At 44.2% G+C, this 26,484-nt stretch overlaps 1 protein-coding gene across 1 annotated transcript in view; it reads left to right on the top strand.

The window, feature by feature from the left end:
- Positions 1-25,497, top strand: part of LOC121552096 (mitogen-activated protein kinase kinase kinase 5) — a 78,601-nt gene extending 53,104 nt beyond the window's left edge. The window contains exons 7-30 of the mRNA XM_041864824.2: positions 765-935; positions 1,579-1,691; positions 2,823-2,982; positions 3,226-3,379; positions 5,313-5,420; positions 5,625-5,677; positions 6,429-6,524; positions 6,868-6,949; positions 7,580-7,713; positions 8,484-8,611; positions 8,887-9,023; positions 9,684-9,789; positions 11,001-11,158; positions 19,645-19,822; positions 19,991-20,011; positions 20,239-20,416; positions 20,822-20,990; positions 21,246-21,437; positions 22,313-22,418; positions 22,815-23,058; positions 23,364-23,476; positions 23,678-23,790; positions 24,053-24,129; positions 24,260-25,497. Of these exons, the coding sequence (XP_041720758.1) occupies positions 765-935; positions 1,579-1,691; positions 2,823-2,982; positions 3,226-3,379; positions 5,313-5,420; positions 5,625-5,677; positions 6,429-6,524; positions 6,868-6,949; positions 7,580-7,713; positions 8,484-8,611; positions 8,887-9,023; positions 9,684-9,789; positions 11,001-11,158; positions 19,645-19,822; positions 19,991-20,011; positions 20,239-20,416; positions 20,822-20,990; positions 21,246-21,437; positions 22,313-22,418; positions 22,815-23,058; positions 23,364-23,476; positions 23,678-23,790; positions 24,053-24,129; positions 24,260-24,341 (3,073 nt within the window). The 3' untranslated portion in view covers positions 24,342-25,497. The remainder of the gene's footprint in view (positions 1-764; positions 936-1,578; positions 1,692-2,822; positions 2,983-3,225; positions 3,380-5,312; positions 5,421-5,624; positions 5,678-6,428; positions 6,525-6,867; positions 6,950-7,579; positions 7,714-8,483; positions 8,612-8,886; positions 9,024-9,683; positions 9,790-11,000; positions 11,159-19,644; positions 19,823-19,990; positions 20,012-20,238; positions 20,417-20,821; positions 20,991-21,245; positions 21,438-22,312; positions 22,419-22,814; positions 23,059-23,363; positions 23,477-23,677; positions 23,791-24,052; positions 24,130-24,259) is intronic.
- The last annotated feature ends 987 nt before the right edge of the window (positions 25,498-26,484 follow it).

Here is a 26,484-nt window from a genome sequence, read left to right as displayed (position 1 = left end):
CTAGTTCCTTTGCTTTATTTAACATCCATCTGTCATTAATTAGGTGGCTAGCTAGTTCACCAATTCACTGTCCAGGTCTTCATAATTTGCACATGCCTGAATTTACAATAAAAATTGGTTAGTTTAGCTTTTCATCTACATAAACAGCTGATGAACACATTTGGATGAATGCTAGCTCGCTAGATCGTGTCAATCGTTAGCTAGCTAGCTTGACTAGTGGGCTGATAAGAGCAAACTCAGCATTGTATGTCCAAATTATTGAATTGAAAATGCATATCAAAGTAATTTGTTGAACATTTTAACATTAATTTTGTTAATAAATAAACGTAACACTCACATTCCACAAAGTTATTCCTCTTTCTTCTGGAAAATGTTCTATGAAGAGGTGACTTCCGTCCGCCATTAGTTGTTGCCAGAAGTTGGGAGTTTTACCTGTGGCGCAAGGTGTTATGGGATATCCTACCCGGCGAAGGAAACACCAGAGAGGAAGGGGCGAAATTAATAGGCCTATATTCTAAAATCAGTGATAGGCCTACATTGGATTCTGACTCAAAATCTTCCAAATGAAGGTAGGGCATACCTCGGAGAAGGCATCATTTTAAGTTACCTTGGGAATAGGACATGGCAATTTGAATGTCCTGCCTTGATGCACTATCCTTGCCGATTGAAGGCACCCTATTCCCTATAAAAAGGGAATAGGATACCATTTGGGACTCACCTCTTGTCTGTCTCTGATCATTGGTTCTTCCCTCTGCTGTTTTCAGGAGGAACCTCCCGGGGGACCGTCACAAGGCCCTGGACATCATGCTGCCCCTGGTGAAGGCTGACAACCAGGTGGCTTCAGACATCTACTGTCTGGTGGGACGCATCTACAAGGACATGTTCCTGGAGTCTCACTTCGCTGACAAAGAGAGCAGGGACAGTGGCACGGCCTGGTGAGAGCTGCACACACACACACACACGCACACACACTGGTGAGAGCCTGGCTGCTGATGAGAGTCATTACCTCTCACTCCCCTCTCACTCCTCACTAGCCAGAGAAGAAGCGAAGACCACCTCTCAACTACAGATAATGAACATCCGTGTCATCTGACATGGAGCAAAGAGGCTGCAAGGTCTGACAGAAGCTGATTTGAAACGGCACAACCACCAGTGATAATATGAAGATAATTGCGGTCTTCCTGGAATGATTATGTCTCGCATCGAGAAGATTTATGGCATCTCATTAGAATAACTCCCCATCGGGCTATCCTTGTCCTCTGTTCCAACCCAGGCAATGTCTTTGGAGAGCCTTCTCATGTTATTCACACTCATTCCCTCAGTGGAACAGATTGCTCATTAAGTAAATTAGGGTTTTTATCTGCGAGTGCCAAGCTTTGTGCAAGTGGTTCATCTGTGCAGCCTGCAAAATAAGTCTAATTGTTTTGGATGCTTTTTACAAAACTAGGGAGGTGAAAAGGATATAAGTTCTCACTAAGGACACATCAGCAATTACTGTAGGAACATAATGTCTGATTTAAAAATGAAGCATGTGTAATATTGGTGATTCTACGTTAGCTTCTCTGTCTTTCCTCTCAGGTTTAAGAAGGGGTTTGAGTCCGAGCCGACATTACACTCTGGCATCAACTACGCCGTTCTACTCCTGGCAGCGGGACACCAGTTTGACGCCTCCTTCGAGCTCCGCAAAGTCGGTGAGTATTGACTAACACTTTATTCTCATTGATATCTAATGTTTTGCCTTGAGCTGCCTGACGGTGCATTGGACTTGGCTGTTTTCCATTAGAACTGCTGATGACTAATAATAATTGAGTTACTGACCTGCATTCTCCCTTTACAGCACTTATTCTCTTATCATAAAATGTGAGATCAATATATACTTAAGTGACAGATACTGCTCATTCAAATGAACAGCCTGCTTATGATGAGACACTCCCATAAAAGGTAGTCTGGGTGTGAACAGAGAGCCTGATACTGTATTGCAGGGGTTAATATGAAACATCAGATTGCACATACACAACAACGTTTCTACTTTTTTCATTTTTTGCAAGGGAGTTTTGTGCTGTTTGGCTCCCAATCCTTTGTGTTTGCTGTGAAATCTGAGGCTCAGAAAGTAGCTCAGGAATGTGAGAAACAGGACAGACAGTCCTAGGAATCAACCGTGGGCCCCCTCCCAGTCCTTGCCCCCCCTCCCTGCCCTCCTCTACTCTGCCCTATCCCGGGCTGCCTGAGCAAGACATGTAGTAGCAGCGTCCCTCAGCGAGGTCAAAAACAACAACCGTGCTCCATTATCACTCTGCAATTTAGTAGCAACATGTCAAGCAACTACATTGCATGTTAAGATTTATCCAAAGTGGGTACTGAGATTCTCCAAGCTACATTTCAGGTGAAATGCTTGACATAAGGGTAAGCGTTACAGTGCCCAGCCCATTCCCAAACCCCCGCTGTGCAGTACATCCCATTGTGCTCTCCTTCGCTAAGAATCTGATCTCTATGAAGAAATAACAGACGGTATAAAAATAACACAAAATAGGACATAGTATCTCGAAACGTTGCACAATAAAACGGTGGAAGGATTCAACAGTGTGGAGTATCTTTCTTTTATATTATAATAATACACAGGAGGTTAGTGGTGCCTTAATTGGGTAGGACTGGCTCGTGGTAATGGCTGGAGCGGAATTGGTGGAATGGTATCAAATACATGGTTTCTTTTTGTTTGATGCCATTCCATTTGCTCCGTTCCAGCCATTATTATGAGCCGTTTTCCCCTCAGCAGCCTCCACTGTTATAATATGTTCCTGACCTGACCTTGTTGTTCTCTCCAGGAGTGAAGCTGAGCAGCCTACTGGGGAAGAAGGGCAGCCTGGACAAGCTGCAGAGCTACTGGGATGTGGGCTTCTTCCTGGGGGCTAGCATCCTGGCCTGTGACAACACCAGAGTCATACAGGCCTCCGAGAAACTCTTCAAACTGAAGGCTCCTGTCTGGTGAGCGAGGCTTTTTTTTACATTTAAAGCTCAACATATAGAGAAATTATTTCAACCTATTTTGCACAATTTAAATGTCCTTTATCTTCTTGTAGTCAGTCAGTGACCTATTTTCTTTTGATGCTTAAGATTTTGACAATCTATTCAAACTTATTTAGCTCTGTTTAACTGCCTTTTCTTTTCCTGCAGTCAAAGGCCTTTTACATTTCCTTTAAGCTAACGTCTGTGTTGACTGCACCCCAGGTATCTGCGCTCTCTTGTGGAGACCATCCTGATTTACCAGCACTTCAAAAAGCCCTCTGTGGAGCAGCCGCCGCCCAAACAGGAACTGGTGGACTTCTGGATGGACTTCCTGGTGGAGGCCACAAAGAAAGACGTCTCGTCTGTCCGCTTCCCCGTATGTTTCCCATGCTCTCTTTGCCTTCCTTCCTGGCATTCTTCACTGTTTAGACTTGACCTTGACAGTAAGACATATACAGCGCCTTTGAAAAGGACTCAGACCCCTTCCCTTTTTCCACATTTTGTTAAGTTACAGCCTTATACTAAAATTGATTAAATAAAAAAAAATCCTCATCAATCTACACACAATACCCCATAATGACAAAGCAAAAACAGGTTTTTAGACATTTTTGCAAATGTATTAAAAATTAAAAACAGAAATATCACATTTACATAAGTATTCAGACCCTTTGCTATGAGACTCGAAATTGAGCTCAGGTGCCTCCTGTTTCCATTGATCATCCTTGATGTTTCTACAACTTGATTGGAGTCCACCTGTGGTAAATTCAATTGATTGGACATGATTTGGAAAGGCACACACCTGTCTATATAAGGTCCCACAGTTGACAGTGCATGTCAGAGCAAAAATCAAGCCATGAGGTCGAAGGAATTGTCCATAGAGCTCCGACACAGGATTGTGTCGAGGCACAGATCTGGGGAAGGGTATCAAAACATTTCTGCAGCATTGAAGGTCCCCAAAAACACAGTGGCCTCCATCATTCTTAAATGGAAGAAGTTTGGAACCACCAAGACTCTTCCTAGAGCTGGCCACCCGGCCAAACTGAGCAATTGGGGAGAAGGGCCTTCATCAGGGAGGTGACCAACAACCCGATGGTCACTCTGACAGAGTTCCTCTGTGGAGATGGGAGAACCTTCCAGAAGGACAACCATCTCTGCAGCACTCCACCAATCAGGCCTTTATGGTAGAGTGGCCAGACAGAAGCCACTCCTCATTAAAAAGCACATGACAGCCTGCTTGGAGTTTGCCAAAAGGCACCTAAAGGACTCTCAGACAATGAGAAACAAGCACCACATCTAGAGGAAACCTGGCACCATCCCTACGGTGAAGCATGGTGGTGGCAGCATCATGCTGTGGGGATGTTTTTCAGAGGCAGGGACTGGGAGACTAGTCAGGATTGAGGGAAAGATGAACGGAGCAAAGTACAGAGAGATCCTTGATGAAAACCTGCTCCAGAGCGCTCATGACCTCAGACTGGGACGAAGGTTCACCTTTCAACAGGACAACGACCCTAAGCACTCAGCCAAGACAACGCAGGAGTGGCTTCGGGACAAGTCTCTGAATGTCCTTGAGTGGCCCAGCCAGAGCCCGGACTTGAACCCGATCGAACATCTCTGGAGAGACCTGAAAATAGCGACGCTCCCCATCCAACCTGACAGAGCTTGAGAGGATCTGCAGAGAGGAATGGGAGAAACTCCCCAAATACAGGTGTGCCAAGCTTGTAGCGACATACCCAAGAAGACTCAAGGCTGTAATTGCCGCCAATGGTGCTTCAACAAAGTACTGAGTAAAGGGTCTGAATACTTTGCAAACATTTCTAAAAACCTGTTTTTGCTTTGCCATTATGGGGTATTGTATGTAGATTGATCAGGGAAAAATATTTTTTAAATCCATTTTAGAATAAGGCTGTAACGTAACAAAATGTGGAAAAAGTCAAGGGGTCTGAATACTTTCTGAATGCACTGTACATACATCAACCATAACAATGGTTATTTAGCCTATTTATTGCCTTACCTCCATAACTTGCTACATTTGCACACACTGTATATATATTTTCTGTTGTATTTTTGACTTTATGTTTTTTACCCCATATGTAACTCTGTGTTGTTGTTTTTATCGCACTGCTTTGCTTTATCTTGGCCAGGTCGCAGTTGTAAATGAGAACTTGTTCTCAACTGGCTTACCTGGTTAAATAAAGGTGAAATAAAAAAATATAAAAAATGGTACCAGCTGAGGCAGTTTTCCTAGACTGTTTACTTTCTCAGCTTTATTGTGAAATGTCTTGATGTTCTATTGGTTGTCCTTTTTCAAGGTGTTGATATTGGAGCCCACTAAAGTCTATCAGCCTTCGTACTTGTCCATAAACAACGATGTGGAGGAGAACACTGTCTCCATCTGGCATGTTGCTCCTGATGACAAGGTAAGTTACTGACCACAGGAAGAGTGTGTGACAACTTCCTTGTGTCTTTGCTTTGTGTCTCAGAAAAGAAGTACAGCCCTGGAGTACAGCTCTCTCTCTCTCTCTTTCTCTCGACACATTTTGATCAGTCATCAGAGGTACATTTTGAGGTGTCAGTCATCGTCATATTTTCTGACGTTCATGTTTTTCTGATCTTTCTAACAGCACAGGGGGGTCCATGAGTGGAACTTCAGCGCCATGTCAGTACGGGGTGTCAGGTTGGTGATCTCACAGCTGTCCTGATCTACACACTCATTGTAATGTATGGGCAATAACGCCACTGCTCTCTACTCTTCTCCTCTCTACTCTCCTCCGCTTTACTCTCCTCCTGTGTAACTTATGCCAACAACATAACAGATAATAATGTGGCCACCTAGTCCCCAAGGCAATATTTGTCAGAGGAGGTCCCTCAATGCCTCTCCCTCCTTCACCCTCCCTGCCAACCTCCAACTGATCTCCCACTTTAGAGGGCCTTTGTGAGATGTTGCTAGGGAGCATATATTTCTTAGTGCCCACTTGCCCTCCAGTGCACTAGGAGACAATGGCAGTTCCCTTGGCTGCAGCAGTGTGCCATGGTGTGCTGAATTCAACCACTCATTCACTGCTCTGCTCCACTCCGCTCAGCCCTGGCCTTAGTTAACTGGCTTAAAATCCCTGTTCGCTCAGCTGAACACTGGTGGAGACTCAACAGTGTGTATGGGTGTGTGTGGGAACGAATGCTCAGAGTTATACTCGTTCTTTCAGAGTTACTGTAACTTGTTGTATGTGAATAAATGAAGAAGATTGTTTGGTAGTAAGACACTCTTGCAGCTCTGGTGAAAATGAAAAGCTTCTGCAGTTAGATACTACTGGAATGATTTCTCAGAAGATTCTGGCTACACCCAGTTGTCCAGTCTATGCCAGTGTTCTATAGATGTCATGTGAATTCCCTTGTCTTCAATTCTTTAACTGTCAACTCCTCTTCCTCAGTATTTCCAAGTTTGACGAGCGCAGTGCCTTCCTGTACGTGCTGCACAACTCAGAGGACTTCCAGATCTACTTCTGCACAGAGATGCACTGCAAAAGGTCTGTCTGTCACTCTGTGCCGTGATCGCTCCATCTCACAAGCATGTGAGCTGTTCTCCAAGGGAGCGTCTGTACTGTAGAAACTTGTGACTCTCACAGAGAAGAATCAAAGCACAGCCAGCCAGTCTCAGCTCCACAGTTTGATTCAGTGAGTCAGTGCTGGTGTGATGGGGGTTTATGAGTGTGTGAAAGGGTGCCTGTCTGGGCTCTGTGTTATTTCACAACTGCTCTTGTGACATATTTGTAAGTGCAGTAAAGGTTATCTGGTGTTAGTGTGGGTGTAAGTTGAGTATTTCAACTCAAATATGGAATTGTACTGATGTGACTGCTCTGTGTGTTGCAGGTTCTGTGATCTGGTCAACAGCCTCGCAGAGGAAGCATGGAAAGGCCCGGAAGATGGGGAGTGTGACACTGATGCCCTAGAGGTGAAGGAGGAGAGAGGGATACTCCTTTTCTAGCCACAAACTTTTATTTCTATGTTGTTTCCAACAGGATTACCTGATGTACAGTATATGTATATATGTACTGTATACAAGGTCTAGGATGTATTCTGCAGAAACAGTCTCTCCGATTGTTTCCCAAATCTATATAAAACCAGATACAGGCCATGTAAAGTGTTGAAATGGATAGAGACAACTTCCTACAGTGTGAAAGTGGGTCACGCTGTTCATGCAATGGAAACCAACAGAGTGTACTGTAGGAAAAGCACTTGCTCGTCTATTCACCTGTTCTCCCAGTGGTGCAACAAAACAATTGCCTGTGAATAATTACCCAAAACAATGACACAGCCTCTTCCTGTCTAACACTAGCATGGCCCAGATCAGATGCCCCAACTGTTTTTTGAACACTGTTTGATCTGGGCCACACCTTTGTAAAGCTCCTATTTCCCTTTGTTTCTATCAGTTAGTACCCAGCCACAACTATCCCTTTATAGCTCACCTGTTCTTAGATGTACCTATATCCCTGTTATAACTCTAGATTGTAATGGTCCTTGAAGTTAAAATGCAACAAAATGTCATCTTTAACATAATTTCCTCCTGTGGTTGACTCCTCAGTACGACTATGAGTATAATGAGCACGGGGAGAGGGTGGTTCTGGGAAAAGGCACGTTTGGAGTGGTGTACGCCGGCCGGGACCTTAGCAACCAGGTGCGGCTGGCCATCAAGGAGATACCGGAGAGAGACAGCAGGTAAGAGAACATGTTAACTGGACTTTCTCCAAAAAGATCCTACCACTCAGCTCCTACCATTCCCCCATCCATGACACTTTCACTGTCTTTTTATGACGCACTTTGCTAATGGAAGGCTGTATAGCAACAGGTCCCTGTGTCGTTATGTAAAGTGAGTGAGTGGTAATTCAGAGCATAACAACTGAAGTGGTTTCCTGAGAGTGATCATTTGATTGGCAGATCGAAGGGGCGCGAAAGCACTCGTTTGAGCCGTCCACTGTGTTAGCTCTGTGCTAGACCTGCTCTCCTGTGGTGGGTCCTTTCCTTGGGACATACTATACACCTGATCGAGTGACTGGGCAATGAACGAATAGTGGGGAAAAGGGTCGCCTAGCAACTAATGTACCAAGTACTCCACTCCACTGCCTTGCGCTGCCTTCCACCACCATCTCTGGTCTACTCATTGTTCTAACTACTCCTGGCTTATTATGGGACTCCTTCAGAGCCCAATCAGCCCAGAAGATTCCTCTGTCACGCATTGTTCCACTGATGACATCGCAAGTCATTAGAGGGCTCTCATGGGCTAACTCAAAAGTGTGAGGAATGATTATTGAGAGAGAGAGAGACAGAGAGAGACAGAGAGAGAGAGAGAGAGAGAGAGAGAGAGAGAGAGAGCGAGAGAGAGAGAGAGAGAGAGAGAGAGAGAGAGAGAGAGAGAGAGAGAGAGAGAGAGAGAGAGAGAGAAACTGTCCTTTCTCCTGGGAGATGTAACAGTGGATGTTCTGTCCAAGGTACTCTCAGCCCCTCCATGAGGAGATTGCCCTTCACAGACACCTGAAGCACAAGAACATTGTGCAGTACTTGGGCTCCATCAGCGAGAATAGTTTTATCAAGATCTTCATGGAGCAGGTTCCCGGAGGTAAGAAGGCTATCCGTGCAGCATTAGAAAGGTAAAATGATCTAGTCAATGCCCAACCATGTCTTATAAGCCTATGTTGCATCTTTACTCAGTGAAGGACAACAAGAAGTGAGTAGATTTCCTCCACTACACCTAGAAACAAATAAAAACACATATCTTGTCTGATTTATGTAATATGTAGCCTGGCTTACTGATTGAATGCTCTACCGTCCTGCTGATAGTAAAGCAGAATGTGTTGATTATGTATTCAACTTTGTCCTGTGGTTGGTCTCCAGGAAGCCTGTCTGCTCTGCTGAGGTCTAAATGGGGCCCTCTGAAGAACAACGAACCCACCATCGGCTTCTACACCAGACAGATCCTGGAGGGACTCAAATACCTCCATGACAACCAGATCGCTCACAGAGACATCAAGGTGAAGCCTGCTCTATTTCAAAGCCTTTGGCCATTGTGCAGTATGCGCCTGGCCAATAGGGAGGCCACATTCTTGTCAGTGGTACAGAAATGATTTGATTTGTAATTGTTGCCTGGCTCTAGTATGATGACTTCCCCTTATCATCCTACCGGAAGGTTAACATGACGTGACGTAACTCAATCTCAGTCATAAATAATAAAACACACTGACCACACTCCCATCCCATAATAGAAACATTCATTTAGGTTAGCATACTCTTTCTCACATACCCAGGACAAGATAGGTCTCAAAATTTTGCCTCATTTAACAATAGTGTCTCATAAAATGACCTCAACAGCCATTTACATGAAGTGGTGAATATAGCCCACTGTAAGAACTGTTGCTGATTGCCTTCTAGGAAATACCTTAGATTACCAGGCTGTTATCATAGTCCTTGGGTTAAGGTTAATAATATGCCATTTAGCAGACGCTTTTATCCAAAGCGACTTACAGTCATGCGTGCATACATTTTTGTGTATGGGTGGTCCCGGGGATCGAACCCACTACCTTGGCGTTACAAGCGCCGTGCTCTACCAGTTGAGCTACAGAGGACCACAATGAATGGAGATTACTTGGAATGGAGCTCTTTTCTCATCCCCTTGGTTGTCTTTATATCCACAGGGTGATAATGTGCTTATAAACACATATAGCGGAGTTCTGAAGATATCTGACTTTGGTACCTCTAAACGGCTGGCTGGGATCAACCCCTGCACTGAGACTTTCACTGGTATGTACTGGTCTGTCTGACTGGGTTTATAACAACTGGTATGTACTGGTCCGTCTGACTGGGTTTATAACAACTGGTATGTACTGGTCTGTCTGACTGGGTTTATAACAACTGGTATGTACTGGTCTGTCTGACTGGATTGATAACAACTGGTATGCACTGGTCTTCCTGACTGGGTTTATAACAACTGTTATGTACTGGTCTTCCTGACTGGGTTTATAACAACTGGTATGTACTGGTCTGTCAGACTGGATTGATAACAACTGGTATGTACTGGTCTTCCTAACTGGGTTTATAACCACCGAGCTTCCTCTCCCTACATTGTAAAAATGCCTTGATGGAACAGGCTGTTCGAAAATGGGCTGAACCCTCAACCCACACAGTGATCCCACTCACTATTTACAATAACTATAGTTTTGCTGAGATTTAATCTCTAAGAAACTATTTGTGTTGTGGGCTTGAGGATTTATCTTGTTTTAGCTCATCATCCTGTAAATTACATATCTCAGAATAGCCTGCCGTTGATATTCAGAGTGGTCAGGTCAGTGTGCCAGGGTTATGCCAGCGTTGACATTGTGTCAGCTAATGGTAGCACAGCTTGACCCTTTTGTTAAGATCATCTGATTGGAGTACCTTTGCATCTTGAAACCATCCAGTACAGTCAGTTTCTCCTGTGTAAGTTGTACGCCAATGTGTCTCTGCTAGTTTCACCATAGCACTTAGCTTACCTTTTTAAAAGCTCAATTAAAGCTTCACTTAGGATAGCACTTAGCGGAATTTCACTTGCACAGAATTAAACTTAGCCGTAGAGCTAGGGTTCCAAATCCGTGAACATTTAATAAACCAGGATTTCTGGAAAACCAGGGAATTTATTGAAATTTCCCGGAATTTTGCAGCCCTACCTAGAGCCCATGTTCAATCTCCCTAAAGTCACCTTACCCCTATATATATCTACCTCCATCACTCCAGTATCCCTGCACATTGTAAATACTTATTGTGTTCATATTTCTTCTTATTTCTTGTTTTTTTTTTCTAGTATTACATTGTTATTGATTATTGCATTGTTATTGATTATTGCATTAAAACTTGAACTTGAAAACCTGATTTGCTTGTATCAGCACTGATATGCAAATTTTACAAATGCAACTTGTAACTAGTAGCTATGATATTTGTATAATTTCCTGTCTGTTTGGTGTGTTGTTGTTTTGCAGGGACACTACAGTACATGGCCCCTGAGATCATAGATAAAGGCCCTCGAGGCTACGGCAAGCCTGCGGACATCTGGTCTCTTGGCTGCACCATCATTGAGATGGCCACTGGGAAACCTCCCTTCTATGAGCTGGGGGAACCACAGGCTGCCATGTTCAAGGTCAGAGTTCAGAGGTCAACTAAAGCTCAGATCATTGACCTTAGTTCACTTTCCATTGGTGAATAGTGTTTTTGTCTGGCTGGCTAAAAACGTAGTAGTAGCCCTATCAAAATGATGGCTTTGAATAATGAGCCTACCCTCATTCTGTTGTTCATTGTGATTTATGGTTCTGCTGACCTATTTCTCTCAGTAGTGACGTCAGAAACAGAAATAGGTCAAATAAAATCACATTTTATTAGTCGCGTACACATATTTGCAGTATGAAAATGTATGCACTCACTAACTGTAAGTCGCTCTGGATAAGAGCGTCTGCTAAATTACTAAAAATGTTTTAGTTTTTTTTATAATATCGCAGGTGCAGCGAAATGCTTGTGTTTCTAGCTCCAACAGTGCAGTAATACCTAGCAATACAAAACAATACCCACAAATCCCAAAAATAAAAATATATCAGAACGAGCAAAATCAGAGTCCGGAATATAAATATACAGCATGTGGACACCTGCTTGTCGAAAATCACATTCCAAAATCATGGGTATTAATATGGAGTTGGTCCCCCCTTTGCTGCTATAACAGCATCCACCCTTCTGGGAAGGCTTTCCACTAGATGTTGGAACATTGTTGCGGAGACTTGCTTCCATTCAGCGAAAGAGCATTAGTGAGGTCGGGCAATGATGTTGGGCACACAGGTGGACTTTATTTAACTAATTATGTGACTTCTGAAGGTAATTGGTTGCACCAGATCTTATTTAAGGGCTTCATAGCAAAGGGGGTGAATACATATGCACGCACCACTTTTCCGTTATTTATTTTTCAGAATTTCTTTAACAAGTTCTTTTTTTCATTTCACTTCACCAATTTGGACAATTTTGTGTATGTCCATTACATGAAATCCAAATAAAAATCTATTTAAATTACAGGTTGTAATGGAACAAAATAGGAAAAACGCCAAGGGGGATGAATACTTTTGCAAGGCACTGTACATATGAAGTAGGTAAAATATTATTAAAGTGACCAGTGTTCAATGACTATGGCAGCAGTCTCTAAGGTGCAGGGTAGGGTACCAGGTGGTAGCTGGCTTTTAACAGTGACTAAGGTTCAGGGCAGGGTACAGTCTGATGGCCTGGAGATGGAAGCTGTTTTTCAGTCTCTCCGTACCAGTTTTGATGCACCTGTACTGTCTCCGCTTTCTAGATGGTAGCGGGTGAACAGGCCGTGCCTCGGGTGGCTGAGGTCCTTGATGATCTTCTTGGCATTCCTGTGACACCGGGTGCTGTAGATGTCCTGGAGGGCAGGCAGTGTGCCCCCGGTGATGCGTTGGGCTGACCGCACCACCCTCTGGAGAGCCCTGCGGTTGTGGATGGTGCAGTTGCCGTACCAGGCGGTGATACAGCCCAACAGGATGATCTCAATGGTGTATCTGTAGAAGTTTGTGAGTGTCTTAGGGGCCAAGCAGAATTCCTTCAGCCTCATGAGATTGAAGAGGTGCTGTTGTGCCTTCTTCACAACACTGTCTGTGTGAATGGACTATTTCAGGTCATCAGTGATGTGCATGCCGAGGAACTTTGGCGGCCCTGTGGATGGGAGTGTGCTCTCTCTGCTGTCTCCTGAAGTCCACGATCAGCTCCTTCGTTTTGTTGACGTTGAGGGAGAGGGTATTTTCCTGGCACCACTCTGCCAGGGCTCTCACCTCCTCCCTGTAGGCTGTCTCGTCATTGTTGGTAATCAGGCCTACCACTGTTGTGTCGTCAGCAAACTTGATGATTGAGTTGGAGACTTGCGTGGCCACGCAGTTATGGGTGAATAGGGAGTACAGGAGGGGGCTGAGCACGCACCCCTGTGGGGCCCCCATGTTGAGGATCAGAGTAGCGGAGGTGTTTTTGCCTACCTTCACCACTTGGTTTCGGCCCGTCAGGAAGTCCAGGACCCAGTTGCACGGGGCGTGGTTCAGACCCAGGGCCCCAAGCTTAATGATGAGCTTGGATGGCACTATGGTGTTGAAGGCTGTGCTGTAGTCGATGAACAGCATTCTTACATAGGTATACCTCTTGTCCAGGTGCGATAGGGCAGTACGATGGTGATTGCGTCGTCTGTGGATCTGTTGGGGCGGTATGCAAATTGTAGTGGGCCTATGGTGTCGGGTAAATTGGAGGTGAAATGATCCTTAACTAGCCTCTCAAAGCACTTCGTTATGACAGAAGTGAGTGCTATGGGGCGATAGTAATTTAGTTCAGTTACCTTCACTTTCTTGGGTACAGGAACAATGATGGACATCTTGAAGCAAGTGGGGACAACAGACTGGGATAGGGAGATATTGAATATGTCCTTAGACATTTCAGCCAGCTGGTCTGCATATGCTCTAAGGACGCGGCTTGGGATGCCATCTGGGCCGGCAGCCTTGCGAGGAGGGTTAACACGCTTAAATGTCTTACTTACGTCAGCCACAGAGAACGAGAGCTCACAGTCCTTGTGAGCGGCAGTGGCCCGTGTCGGCGGCTCCGTATTTTCCTTGAAGCAGGCGAAGAAGGTGTATAGCTTGTCCAGGAGCGAGGCATTGGTGTCCGCGATTTGGCTGACTTTCCCTTTATAATCCATGATTGTCTGGAGTCCCTGCCACGTACATCTCGTGTCTGAGCCATTGAATTGTGACTCCACTTTGTGCCTGCACTGTTGTTTTGCCTCTTTGTTCGCCTTACGGAGGTCAGAGCTGATCTGTTTGTACTCGTCCATGTTCCCAGTCACCTTGCCGTGGTTAAATGCAGTGGTTCACAATTTCAGTTTTGCGCAAATGCTGCCATCTATCCACGGTTTTTGGTTTGGATAACTTCTAATCGTCACAGTGGGAACAACATCCTTTATGCACTTCCTGATGAACTCAGTCACCTACTCAGTGTATATGTAAATATTATTATTAGAGACAACCCGCAACATTTCCCAGTCCGCGTGATCAAAACAATCTTGAAGCATAGATTCCGATTGGTCAGACCAACGTTGAACAGTCCTTACCACGGGTACTTCCTGTTTAAGGGAGGGAGGACCTTTTAGCCGTCCCGGAAGGGAGAATAGCAATGATCGAGAGTGTTCGATGCGCGAGTAGCACAGAGGTGTTGATCAAATTTCGGTAGCGTTTTCCTCATATTTCTTTTATTAAAGTCCCCAGCTACAATAAATGCGGCCTCAGGATATGCGGTTTCCAGTTTGCAAAAAGTCCAGTGTAGTTCATTGAGAGCCGTCGCAGTGTCGGCTTGGGGGGGAATATACAGGGCAGTGATGATGACAGATGGCTGTCCTTACACGCCTCCAGGCACATGCCTCCATGATTGACTCACCAGGACAGTAGTATCTCAAACATAGCATGCTGTCAGCCCTGTGTTTGTAAGGAAAAAGCTCAATGTTTTGTTAAGTTTGTGGTTAGTAGCTAAAAACATAAGCGTGATTGGATTACATACAGTGGGGAGAACAAGTATTTGATACACTGCCGATTTTGCAGGTTTTCCTACTTATAAAGCATGTAGAGGTCTGTAATTTTTATCATAGGTACACTTCAACTGTGAGAGACGGTATCTAAAACAAAAATCCAGAAAATCACATTGTATGATTTTTAAGTAATTAATTTGCATTTTATTGCATGACAAAAGTATTTGATCACCTACCAACCAGTAAGAATTCCGGCTCTCACAGACCTGTTAGTTTTTCTTTAAGATGCCCTCCTTTTCTCCACTCATTACCTGTATTAACTGCACCTGTTTGAACTCGTTACCTGTATAAAAGACACCTGTCCACACACTCAATCAAACAGACTCTATCCTCTCCACAATGGCCAAGACCAGAGAGCTGTGTAAGGACATCAGAGATAAAATTGTAGACCTGCACAAGGCTGGGATGGGCTACAGGACAATAGGCAAGCAGCTTGGTGAGAAGGCAACAACTGTTGGCGCAATTATTAGAAAAGGGAAGAAGTTCAAGATGACGGTCAATCACTCTCAGTCTGGGGCTCCATGCAAGATCTCACCTCGTGGGGCATCAATGATCATGAGGAAGGTGAGGGATCAGCCCAGAACTACACGGCAGGACCTGGTCAATGACCTGAAGAGAGCTGGGACCACAGTCTCAAAGAAAACCATTAGTAACACACTACGCCATCATGGATTAAAATCCTGCGGCGCACGCAAGGTCCCCCTGCTCAAGCCAGCGCATGTCCAGGCCCGTCTGAAGTTTGCCAATGACCATCTGGATGATCCAGAGGTAGAATGGGAGAAGGTCATGTGGTCTGATGAGACAAATATAGAGCTTTTTGGTCTAAACTCCACTCGCCGTGTTTGGAGGAAGAAGAAGGATGAGTACAACCCCAAGAACACCATCCCAACCATGAAGCATGGAGGTGGAAACATCATTCTTTGGGGATGCTTTTCTGCAAAGGGGACAGGACGACTGCACCATATTGAGGGGAGGATGGATGGGGCCATGTATTGCGAGATCTTGGCCAACAACCTCCTTCCCTCAGTAAGAGCATTGAAGATGGGTCGTGGCTGGGTCTTCCAGCATGACAACGACCAGAAACACACAGCCAGGGCAACTAAGGAGTGCCTCCGTAAGAAGCATCTCAAGGTCCTGGAGTGGCCTAGCCAGTCTCCAGACCTGAACCCAATAGAACATCTTTGGAGGGAGCGGAAAGTCTGTATTGCCCAGTGACAGCCATGAAACCTGAAGGATCTGGAGAAGGTCTGTATGGAGGAGTGGGCCAAAATCCCTGCTGCAGTGTGTGCAAACCTGGTCAAGACCTACAGGAAACGTATGATCTCTGTAATTGCAAACAAAGGTTTTTGTACCAAATATTAAGTTCTGCTTTTCTGATGTATCAAATACTTATGTCATGCAATAAAATGCAAATTAATTACTTAAAAATCATACAATGTGATTTTCTGGATTTTTGTTTTAGATTCCGTCTCTCACAGTTGAAGTGTACCTATGATAAAAAATTACAGACCTCTACATGCTTTGTAAGTAGGAAAACCTGCAAAATCGGCAGTGTATCAAATACTTGTTCTCCCCACTGTACTTATTCAACTGTGAGATTAGACCTAGTACCTAGAGGTAGACTGTGTAGTACAGTCTATCCTTTGTGTGTTGTTTTAAGTCTCCGTTCCACTGATGAGCCCTCCTCAAGCTTTTTCCACTTGTATTAATCTGAAGTGGGCATTTCAGGTGTTTTCCTCATCAGCAATATTACATAGACTGCACATATGTAGTCCATTAAACACTAGTGTAGTCCAGGAAGCACCAGTGATTCGGTTAATAAAAAAGTGGTCAGATGACGCAGATGCTAAGCTACAGGACTGTTTTGCTAGCACAGACTGGAACATGTTCCGGGATTCTTCAGACAGCATTGAGGAGTACACCACATCAGTCACTGGCTTCATCAATAAGTGCATCGATGATGTCGTCCCCACAGTGACCGTACGTACATACCCCAACCAGAAGCCATGGATTACAGGAAACATCCGCACTGAGCTAAAGGGTAGAGCTGCCGCTTTCAAGGAACGGGACTCTAACCCGGACGCTTATAAGAAATCCCGCTATGACCTCCGACGAACCATCAAACAGGCAAAGAGTCAATACAGGTCTAAGATTGAATCATACTACACTGGCTCTGACGCTCGTCGGATGTGGCAGGGCTTGAAAACTATTACAGACTACAAAGGGAAGCACAGCCGCGAGCTGCCCAGTGACACAATCCTACCAGACGAGCTAAACCACTTCTATGCTCGCTTCGAGGCAAGCAACACTGAAGCATGCATGAGAGCACCAGCTGTTCCGGATGACTATGTGATCACGCTCTCCGTAGCCGATGTGAGTAAGACTTTTAAGCAGGTCAACATTCACAAGGCCGCAGGGCCAGACGGATTACCAGGACGTGTACTCCGAGCATGTGCTGACCAACTGGCAAGTGTCTTCACTGACATTTTCAACATGTCCCTGACTGAGTCTGTAATACCAACATGTTTCAAGCAGACCACCATAGTCCCCGTGCCCAAGAACTCTAAGATAAAATGCCTAAATGACTACCGACCCGTAGCACTGACGTCTGTAGCCATGAAGTGCTTTGAAAGACTGGTCATGGCTCACATCAACAGCATAATCCCAGAAACCCTAGACCCACTCCAATTTGCATACCGCCCCCAACAGATCCACAGATGATGCAATCTCTATCGCACTCCACACTGCCCTTTCCCACCTGGACAAGAGGAACACCTACGTGAGAATGCTATTCATTGACTACAGCTCAGCATTCAACACCATAGTGCCCTCTAAGCTCATCACTAAGCTAAGGATCCTGGGACTAAACACCTCCCTCTGCAACTGGATCCTGGACTTCCTGACGGGCCGCCCCCAGGTGGTAAGGGTAGGTAACAACACATCTGCCACACTGATCCTCAACACGGGGGCCCCTCAGGGGTGCGTGCTCAGTCCCCTCCTGTACTCTCTGTTCACCCATGACTGCATGGCCAGGCACGACTCCAACACCATCATTAAGTTTGCCGACGACACAACAGTGGTCGGCCTGATCACCGACAACGATGAGACAGCCTATAGGGAGGAGGTCAGAGATCTGGCCGTGTGGTGTCAGGACAACAACCTCTCCCTCAACGTGACCAAGACAAAGGAGATGATTGTGGACTACAGGAAAAAAAAGAGGACTGAGCACGCCCCATTCTCATCGACGGGGCTGTAGTGGAACAGGTTGAGAGCTTCAAGTTCCTTGGTGTCCACATCACCAACGAACTATCATGGTCCAAACACACCAAGACAGTCGTGAAGAGGGCACGACAAAGCCTATTCCCCCTCAGGAGACTAAAAAGATTTGGCATGGGTCCTCAGATCCTCAAAAAATTCTACAGCTGCACCATCGAGAGCATCCTGACTGGTTGCATCACTGCCTGGTATGGCAACTGCTTGGCCTCTGACCGCAAGGCACTACAGAGGGTAGTGCGTACGGCCCAGTACATCACTGGGGCAAAGCTTCCTGCCATCCAGGACCTCTATACCAGGCGGTGTCAGAGGAAGGCCCTCAAAATTGTCAGACTCCAGCCACCCTAGTCATAGACTGTTCTCTCTGCTACCGCACGGCAAGCGGTACCGGAGTGCCAAGTCTAGGTCCAAAAGACTTCTTAACAGCTTCTACCCCCAAGCCATAAGACTCCTGAACAGCTAATCATGGCTACCCGGACTATTTGCACTGCCCCCCCCACCCCATCCTTTTTACGCTGCTGCTACTCTGTTAAGTATTTATGCATAGTCACTTTAACTCTACCCACATGTACATATTACCTCAACTACCTCAACTAGCCGGTGCCCCCGCACATTGACTCTGCAACGGTACCCCCCTGTATATATAGCCTCCCTACTGTCACTTTATTTTACTTCTGCTCTTTTTTTCTCAACACTTTTTTTGTTGTTGTTTTATTCTTACTTTTTTTGTTTCAAATAAATGCACTGTTGGTTAAGGGCTGTAAGTAAGCATTTCACTGTAATGTCTGCACCTGTTGTATTCGGCGCATGTGACCAATACAATTTGATTTGATTTGATTTGACTAGAGCTAATGATCCAACTGGGTATTCTGTGGAGTGTGATGAAGATCATGTGGAATGCGGGCAAGAATTGAATTACAGTAGTAAATTGCTGTGCATTTTCCAGTGCTTTTAAACCACTGTTTTGTAGCAGGTTTTATTAGATCTCTAATGGAACACATGTAACCACCTTTTAGAAGACATTCAGCAGCTATTCTGTCTGTCTCATCCTGTGTGACTTAAGAAAGTGCAGATTCATCACTGGTGTAATGCTTTTCCTAACACTGTCATCTTTCTATGTAATGGCTTACATGAGCAACTACCACTTAGAAATTCATGCAGTCATTTTTCATCTATACTGTTATACAGATGAGAAAGCATTTGGCAACAATCCTCACATAAACTTTCCTGCTCCACTTAATATTTTGGAATGTCTCCACTGGGAGGGGCATTACATTCCTAATCTCAAGCCTACATTCCGGAGCAATGTTTGGAATTTGTAGTGCCTATCATCAGACGAGCTTCTTGCCTGGAGTTGCTGCATTCGTCCTTCACTGTCAACTTGACCTCCTGTACTGTGATGGCATGAGCTCACCTGCATAGTGTTACAGCGCCACAGAGCGATGGGTTAAAAGAGATCAGTTCACCATCCATAAACTAATGCCACCTCAATCAAGCCAACTCTCCTCTTACTGACTTTCTTCTAAGTGACTGCCCTCTCTGAGGTTCCCTTGGTCCTGTATGCTCTTAGCTTTAGCATGACTTGGCTAGGTGATTTGGCTAGGTCACTTGACTTGTTGTTTTGACTTGACTACAGGTTAGGCCCTTAGCTCTAACATGGCTGGGTTTCATCTTGGCTGTAGCTGCAGGTTAGGCCCTTAGCTCAAGCATTACTGTGCTGTGTTTTATCTTGGCTACAGGTTGGCATGTTCAAGATCCATCCTGAGATCCCAGATTCCATGTCAATGGAGGCCAAGGCCTTTATCCTACGCTGCTTTGAGCCCGACCCCGACCAGAGGGCCACCGCCCTGCACCTGCTCACTGATGAGTTCCTCACCGTCACCAGCCGCAAGAAGAGGGGCAAGAGCAGCTTTACAGGTAGCTAGGACAACGCTTCACCGGTCAATCAGTGAAGTAGTTAGTAGGATATAGATATATCTGAATAGAAAGACTATTGCTACTAGATACTTTATGTTTTAGATACTTTTTGTTGTTGTTTCTCCATAATTCATATCATTGAATAAAAATATCTGTTTTTCTCCTCAGCTCTGACACCAGGAGGTTCAGGTGAGTTCATTTGAGCGCTTGTCTGTGCTTCTTCCTCTTTAGAGTACACTGAGTCTGAGCCTAACGACATTAGGCTAAACCAATTGTCATGTTGACAACCCTACCCTGAGATGATTCACTCACAGAAGTAGTACTGTAATGTAAAAGAACCAGAAGGCTCTGGTTTTCTTTGTGTAACAGTGTTGTAACTGTGTCCGCCTGCCTGTATCTGTCTCTGTGCCATCCAGAGTACCTGCGCAGCATCTCTCTGCCAGTGCCTGTGGTGGTGGAAGACACCAGCAGCAGCAGCGAGTACGGTTCCATCTCCCCTGAGAACGACCTCAACACCAACCCCTTCATCTTCAAGCCCAGCACCAAGTGTTACAGGGATCGGGACGTCAAAGCAACCCGCTCCCTGTTCCTCAGGTAACACAACATACAGTCAGCACCATATGTATTTGTGAAACTAACATTTTTATGTGTCTCTTCACTCCAGCATTTTGGGTTTGAGATCACAAAAACACACTAACACTGCACCTCTACCATCTCAATTCATCTGACAATAAGCAGTGCCAGAAAAACAAAATCTGGAGGAAAGAGATAAACGCTGACGCTCTACATGATCTGGAAATAATGGACAACGTAGGTATCTTGTACATCTACGGAGTACATTAGTTCCAGATAACGTACAGAGCGGAGTCATTTATCGCATTTATACCACGATGCCAAAGAATGTCATGTAATATTTGTGAACTTTGTTATTCTGCTGTACAAATATGTTTACAAAAAATAATCCCTGGTCTCTCTAATCTAACCTGTGTTCCCCACCAGTATCCCAGTGGAGAACTTTGAGGACCACAGTGCTCCTCCGTCTCCTGATGAGAAGGACTCTGGCTTCTTCATGCTGAGGAAGGACAGCGAGAGGAGGGCCACTCTACACCGCATCCTCACTGAGGACAGAGACAAGGTGGTGGCCAACCTCGTGGAGGCTCTCAAACAGGTCAGTTAGCATCTAGTCTGGTAGTGGACAGGGTGAGGGGTAGCCTGGGCATAGTTCTGTTTGTGCCCTGGTGTGTCACGCGGCATGACAATGACCATATGAGTTGGCAAGACAGCACAAACAGATCTGGGACCAGGCTAGATGAGGGACTGTCTAAAGAGGAAAACAAACCCCTTATCATCTGGACTCCTTTCTTCACCTTCACCCTCCTCTCATCACCCCTTCTCTCCATCCTCCTCTCCCCTGTCTGTGCAGGGTTCTGAGACATCGGACACTAAGTTGAGACACCAGCATATCTCCACCCTGGTGGTCAGTCTGGGGGACTTTGTGCGCATGGCGGACAGGAAGATCATAGCCAGCACCCTCTCCCAGCTCAAATTGGAGCTAGACTTTGACAGCACGGCCATTAGCCAACTACAGGTGGTGCTATTTGGGTTCCAGGACGCAGTAAGTGCTCTTTCTTCACCTATTAGTAGCTCTCTCTATAAGCATTATATGGCCTATGATAATTAAAATATCCCATTGTCTATTTATCCACTGTGAATGGGTTGGAATTTAAATTGTCCTTGTATAGACCAAAGGCTCTGGAGACATTGAAGTATGATTCAAGGGGATTTCTGTGAATTGTTCTCAACTGAATTATGTCGCCATGCTGCCATTGTTTAAACAAACAGTTCAGACAATTGACTGTGAAACACTTTTGACCTTTAAGAAAGGGTAATAGAAGGGAAATGTGTCAGCTTAAAGCACATCATTTAAAGAGGCTGATTCTGTCCTCTGCCTCACAAATACAATTATGCAAATGAAATGACACTAGCCTGTAGCTGGCTGTGAGGTATTACGTCTCAGTCAATACTGAGCTTTGATACCCCCTAGTGGATACATATGAAACCAGCTCTGGTCTAATGGGTGCACTGTCTGAAAAATATGATTATCAATTCAATTCACGATACAGACTTGTTTTTCACACTTGGATTTTCCAGAATGCATGGCTTTTTATAAATGGCTGTCTCTCTTTATTTCTGGGAAATGCTGTTTCCATAGACTCATTATATAGGGGGATATCTCAGATTACTGGGCAACCACCACATGCAATGTAAACAGACACCCGCTGGAGTCTGTTTTCCTTTCCACAAATGTGGAGGATACTGGTAGATGTGGATGCATACGTGTCTGTAGTACGTGTGTGTGGATCAGCTGTTTATTAATGGATTGTGTGTGTGTGTGTGTGTGTGTGTGTGTGTGTGTGTGTGTGTGTGTGTGTGTGTGTGTGTGTGTGTGTGTGTGTGTGTGTGTGGTGTGACTGACCAATGCATCGCCAGGTAAACAAAGTACTACGAAACCACAACATCAAGCCCCACTGGATGTTCGCCCTGGACAATATCATCCGTAAAGCGGTGCAGACTGCCATCACCATCCTGGTGCCAGGTAATAGCTGTGTCTCTAGCCCCAGAGTTTTAAACGATATATTATGCCCCCTAGGGCCCAGGACACTGGTCGCCAACTAAACATAGGAGTATGACTTTAAACAGAGCCCCAATCTAATCATAAGATAGATGTGTAACCTTGGATACAGAGATGCACTAGATACTATGTATATGAGGGCATTTAACAAGAATATTATAGAAATGTGTCAACCAGTCAGATGTTGTTATAACAATTGCATTTAAAGATTATTGTAATCATACTGTGATCTTTATTGAGGCTTAATGTTTCATGTTACCTCTTTCAAGGTGCAGTTTAGCTGTTGGATATGAAGTAGTTGTCATGATATTGCTAGTATTGCTGTAACGGTGTAATGATGTATCATGTGTCCTTACTCAGAGCTGAGGCCCCACTTCAGCCTGGCCTCGGAGGATGATCCGGCCGATCAAGATAACATCGACGATGACGTGGAGCCTGAGGATAACTCCGCCCATCAGAGCAGAGCCCCTCCCAACACTGTCCATGACGACACGGTCGCCACCTCCGGCGTGAGCACGCTCAGTTCCACCGTTTCACACAGATCCCATAATGCCCAGCACTCCGTCACCATGGAACTAGGCAGGATGAAGCTGGAAACCAAGAGGTGGGTCGTCGTGCTGTCGTAACCATGACAACGACTGTCAGACACAAAACTACAACCTTTGCTACTAACACCACATCTGTGATCAATCAGTAGTAGTTATTGCCTGTAGCTTCACATTGTTTCTTCACCAATGTAAATTATGTTGTGTAGAAGGGCCCCAACACAGGGGCCTAAACACAAATATGTTTATTTTGGCTATTTTCATCATGGCGCCTGCAGTAACCGTGTTTAGTAGTATTGCATTACCTCATTGAATGACCCTGTGTCTCCCCCTCCCCTCCTCTCTCCCTGCTGTGTCACCACAGGCTGATGGAGAAGTTGCTGGCGAGGGAGAGAGAGTACCAGGCTGTCCTCCAGGATGTCCTGGATGAGAGGGAACAGGAGATCAAACTACTGAGGATCCGCTCAGAACACGTCGGTGAGCACATCCCAACATACACTAGTACACACCTTTATCTGAGAGCACGAGCATTAAAAAGACTGCTTTTTAAAGGACTAATGGAAATATTTGTACAAAACAAACATCAGGAAACAGACAATGCATATTATTTGATATGTCTTCTATGATTGGTTATATGGTAGATGTTAATAGTTGGACATGTACTTATGTGTGTGACAGATATGCCTACATCATCTGTGAGCCAGAGGAGCCAGTCCACTGCGAGCCATGGGGACCCAGAGCTGATCAAGTGGCTGAGACTCCATGGGGCTGACGATGACTCCATGGACAGGGTAGGTCCTATGTAAACAAACTCACGTCCATGTAACCCTATCCCCCTATACTACAGTAAACTGTTTGCATTGTTGTAAAGCTGTTAAGACTAACGGCCTGGGTGTACCTGGAGGCTATTCATTGATTGTTAGTACGCTTTATGCATACTGTATGTGTAAAGCCTTTATAACAGATACACAGTTGAGCACCATCTATTGGCCCCGAGCTTAATCTCTTTCAGGTACCTATGATTTTATCCATGAACCATTTTCCATTTTGTAGATTTTGACCGAGGATTACACTTTGGATGACCTTCTCCAGTATGTGATGAGAGATGACCTGAAGAGTTTGGGATTAAGGTATACAACATACAGTATTCTCTCCCACACTGTCAAATACCCAGCCATGTCAAATACCTGATTGAAACACTGTAATATCGCAAGTGGTGATAACAGTCTCTCTTCATCTTTCTCATGTTTTCCTCCTCAGAGGTGGGATGCTGTGTAAGCTATGGAAGGCCATCACAGACTACAGACAGAAACCAGTGTGTGGAGCCCTTGTGTCTAGTTAGCCTCTACAGTACAGGACATTTACCACAACAACAACAACAACTCAGTATTCTCAACACTCACTACTGCACTTTAATCTCAGTATTTATCAGACCAAGACTCAGTCCTGATGGGGGACAGTTCCAGTGTAGTTTATCATGTATGGAGTATTGACACGTGAGTTGTAGAACTCTGTGTGTGTGTGTGAGAGACCTTGTTGGGTTATGGAAATTGTTTTTGGAAATTACTATTTTCAAATGGGGTTACTTTTTCATGTAAAAGTAAATAAGTGCCACTGGTTTTATCATGTTCAACAGTTATGACACATTTTAAGCAGGTGCTCCAAGATTCACAGGGCAAACAGTGAAACATATCTGACAATTTAACCTTTAAATGTTAAATGTTATTTGGTTGTAGAATTCTCCCCTTACATGTGTTTACTTTCATTAGATTGACCATTTTCTAAAACAAGCCTGAGAGACAAAATACAACGTTAACTGATGTGTTTGATCTGTACATTATCTTGATAAACAACATTGTTATTGCTAGTGGCTTCTTATCACTGTTTTATTTAAATGTGCTTTTATGGATATGGCCTACTCTCAACGCCATCACTGCATGCCTGCCCTTTTGTACCTGTTTGTTTAACTGGCTTTGAAGGCTTTGAAACATCATAGCTCTTGACTTATTTTGTCCAAGTAATTTTTTTACATCATTTACATATGATGGGGTAAATTATCTAAATATATAGCACATTTTATTGACAGTAAATTACTATTTTCAGTTAAACAATTTACAAACGGCTAGATGTCATATCAAATGTGTAACGCAAATTTGTGTTGGCTAATCAGGGGTTCACAGCAAAGCTGGCGCTGTTATAAGTATTCTCACTTAAACCCTCATATCCGCCGCCCTGTTTGACCTAGAGACTTGAAACTTTGTAAGTAGGCCTCTTTCCTCATGCTGAACAAATTTGCCTCAAGGACCCATAAGGTCCGTCAGGATAGATTTTCCTCCATCTTTGAAACTTATTTACATGAACCATAGTACCAAATGACACCAAAATTAAGTTTTGTTGAAATGTGTCCATTTTGTTTCATATTCATGAAACATATTGTTCTGTAACACAAAAATGTGTCTTAAAAACGTAACTGTGAAATAAAGTGTAAACTGAAATAATACTTAGGGACTATTATGGACCTTACATTTCTACAACTGAACACAAATAATGTGTCATGATTTCAAAATGTTCACAGGTCTAGTAGCCTAATAATATTAAATAAATATTCAGTTCTTCTTAATCCTGCAGACATATCTCTATCATAGGGAGATGCATAAAACCAAAACTGACTGAATATGAAACATCATCCGTGACGTCAATGCTAAGGGATTGGTCAAAAGATGGCTGAGTTATTGTTAAATCAGGAAATCCGATTTTACGTGTCCATCTAAACAACTGTAAATCCACTCCACAGTGGCCTATCACATTTAAACTTGTCATCGCTATCATGGTAAATGTGGTATTGATATCTCAAAAAACAAGGAAACTATTAACAACTCATTCTTTGCATATGTAATGCTAATGCTCAAAATCATCTTCTCCTCATCAACCATATGTCAGATACTCCATATTTTGATTGCACATAAAGGAAGATGGTTCCAGCATGACAGAGTGCTTGCTTTGTTACCCAACCGAGCTTGTCCATTTTGTCATCCTGTGAACCCTATCCATTGCTGCCTTCAGCTATATTTTAGAGATATTATTGATACTGGCAATGGAACAAAATTATGATGTAATTTACGCATTTTAATTCAAATTTTGTCAAATGTTTATATTTGATAGGAAAAACCTGAGGACCCAATTAATATTTTACTCTGTAAGATTTATGGCGGTATGGAGTTTTATTTAGCCTGCTTTCATTTGTAGCCTATATATTATCTTTAAAAATTGCTTTCAATCAAATGTATATGTTTGAATTAAAATCATAACTGAAAAGACATTTTCATATTGTTATACCACCAACCTGTTCTTTTTTATTTAAAATATTTCTGTCAGAAATACACAAATTATGTTTCGTTCAAATGTGTCCGTTTTGTTTCATATTCATGATAGATTTATGACGTTATTTGTGCAATAACATATTGTTGTGTAACACAAAAATGTGT

This window comes from Coregonus clupeaformis, unplaced genomic scaffold (genome assembly GCF_020615455.1).
Source record: "Coregonus clupeaformis isolate EN_2021a unplaced genomic scaffold, ASM2061545v1 scaf0101, whole genome shotgun sequence".
In the NCBI taxonomy this organism is placed as follows: domain Eukaryota; kingdom Metazoa; phylum Chordata; class Actinopteri; order Salmoniformes; family Salmonidae; genus Coregonus; species Coregonus clupeaformis.
This window is presented reverse-complemented; position numbering and strand designations above follow the sequence as displayed.